The 2,624-nt window shown below is 49.8% G+C and overlaps 1 protein-coding gene across 1 annotated transcript in view; it reads left to right on the top strand.

The window, feature by feature from the left end:
• The window catches only part of LOC105003627, a gene marked incomplete at its 3' end in the record, with an annotated part of 14,745 nt that extends 12,245 nt beyond the window's left edge, over positions 1 to 2,500 (top strand). The window contains exon 7 of the mRNA XM_010860922.1: positions 2,313 to 2,500. Within this exon, the coding sequence (XP_010859224.1) occupies positions 2,313 to 2,500 (188 nt within the window). The remainder of the gene's footprint in view (positions 1 to 2,312) is intronic.
• Between the last annotated feature and the right edge of the window lie 124 nt (positions 2,501 to 2,624).

The raw sequence follows: 2,624 nt of genomic DNA, 5'->3' as shown, positions 1-2,624 counted from the left end.
TAAAGCAGAAATAGATGTTTTTCTGGAACTCTCTTGCTTTTTCCATGATCCAGTGGATGTTGGCAGTTTGATCTCTGGTTCCTCTGCCTTTTCTAAAACCAGCTTGAACATCTGGAAGTTCACGGTTCACGTATTGCTGAAGCCTGGCTTGGAGAATTTTGAACATTACTAGTGTGTGAGATGAGTGCATTTGGCTGGAGAAGGCAATGGCACCCCACTCCAGTACTCTTGCCTGGAAAATCCCATGGACAGAGGAGCCTGGTAGGCTACAGTCCACGGGGTTGCGAAGAGTTGGACATGACTAAGCGACTTGTCAATGTCAATGTCAGTTGCACATGGATTAGGAGAGTTAATATGTTAAAAATGACCATACAACCCAAAGCAGTCTGCAAAGTCAATGCAATCTCTATCAAATGCCAATGACATTTTTTTCACTGAAATAGAGAAAACGATTCCAGAATGTGTGTGGAACCATAAAAGACTTCAAATAGCCAAAGCAATGTTGAGAAACAAGAAAGAAGGCATCACACGTCTTGACTTCAAACTACATTACAAAGCTACAATAATCAGAGTGGTACTGGCACAAAAACAGACGCATAGACAGTGGAACAGAAGGAGGAGCCCAGAAATAAGCCCACTCACACGTGGTCAATTAATCTACAACAAGGAAGGAAAAAATGTGATGGGGGAAAGACAGACTCTTCAATAAATGGCGTTGGGAAAACCGGGCAGCTACAGGTAAAATCCAGGCTGGACCACTGTGTCACACCACGCACAAAAAGAAGTCAAAATGGACTCGAAGGTTAAGACCTGAAACCACATAACTCCAAGAAGAAAACACAGGCAATATTGTCTCTGATATCATCATCCTTAACAATATTTTTACGGATCCGTCTCTTCAGGCAAAGGCTTTTAAAAAAGCAAAAATAATCAAATGGGACTACATCAGCTAAAAAGCTTTTGCACAGTGAAGGAAACCATCACCAAGATGAAAAGGCGGCCCGCCGAGCAGGAGGAGATGTTTGTAAATGATACGTCTGATAAGGCCTTACTACCCAAAACATATAAACAACTCATACAAGTCAATATGTTCTAAAAAGCCCAATCTGATTTTAAAATGGGCAGAGGACCTGAATAAGCATGTTTCCAAAGCAGACAGACAGATGGCCAACATACAAATGAAAAGATGTTCAATATCACTAACGATCAGGGAAATTCAAATCAAAAACTCCGTGAGATACTACTTCACACTTGTCAAAACCGCCATCATCAAAAAGACAATAGATACGTGTTGGCAGGGATGTGGAGAAACGGAAGCCTCAGGCACTGTTGGTGGGAATGGAAACTGGTGCAGCCACTGTGGAAAACAGCATGGATTAAAAATTAAAAACAACTATCATACGACCTATCAATCCTGCTTAGGTATTTATAATCCAAAGAAAAGGAAAACACTAATTTGAAAAGACATATGCACCCCAAAGATGCTGGGAAAGATGGAAGGCAAAAGGGGAAGAGCGTGGCAGAGGATGAGATGGTTGGATGGCATCACCAACTCGATGGACATGAGTCTGAGCAAGCTCCAGGAGTTGGTGATGGACAGGGAAGCCTGGCGTGCCACAGTGCACAGGGTTGCAAAGAGTTGGACACAACTTAGCAACTCAACAATGACAAAACACCCCAATATTCAAAGAAGCAATATTTACAACAGCCAAGATACGGAAGCAATCTAAGTACCCACTGACAGATGAACGTAGAGAAAGTGTGGCCTATTTATACAGTGGAATACTGTTGTTGCTGTTCAGTCACCAAGTGGTGTCCAACTCTTTGCGACTCCATGGACTGCAGCATGCCACACTTACAGCTGGGGGACTCTGTGGCCTGGAAGGACACCTGAAGCTCCAGGATACACAAACTTGTTTTTCACGTCCTTCCAGAGACTCACCCCGCGCCCCTGCCACCTCTCCAGAACACAGAATGCTGGCTTCTGGGCAGAATCCCAACACCCACAAATTCCAGGCCCTTTATGTCAGCCACCAACGTTCCAGGCCCAATGCCACCGCCCTTGCCCATCCCAAGCTGCCCCCAAGGCTGCGCCCGTCTTGGGTTCCCTGACCGCCCCAGCTCCAGCTCCCCGGCCGTCTCCTCCTGAGGTTCCCCTGACCTTATCTGGCCCAGGCCCCAGCCTCCAACCCCAGCACCGCCCCTCCCCTCATGCTGAAGACATGGGCTCTGAGTGTAGCGTCCCCGTGGCCCGCCCCCAGCCCCTGACTCCCTTGCTCAAAGAGGGACCCATCAACCGCTCCACTTCCCAGAGCTCGCCTGCTCTGGGGCACGCCCACCTCGGGCACCGCCGGCCACCCGCCTGCTCGCTGGGCCCTCCGCCTGCAGCCCCGTCTGTCCCCCGTCCTCCCCCACCGTCCTCATGACGGACTCTGAGGGCCACCGCGGCCCCGCGCTCTGCAGTCGCCCACGATCCCCCTGGGACACTGCGCCCTCCGCGGTCCTGCCTTCCACCTGCCCCGCCTCAGCTGCCCTCGAGCCGGGTCTGGGGCAGGGGACAGGGCTTCTCTTCCCAGCCCGAAGGAGGGCCGGAGTCCAGGTGGGTGGAAGAGAGAAGCCTGGAG

The sequence above is a fragment of the Bison bison genome, unplaced genomic scaffold, assembly GCF_000754665.1.
Source record: "Bison bison bison isolate TAMUID 2011002044 unplaced genomic scaffold, Bison_UMD1.0 scf7180017857577, whole genome shotgun sequence".
NCBI lineage: Eukaryota > Metazoa > Chordata > Mammalia > Artiodactyla > Bovidae > Bison > Bison bison.
Note: the sequence above shows the minus strand (reverse complement) of the source record. Positions and strands in the feature narration are given on the sequence as shown.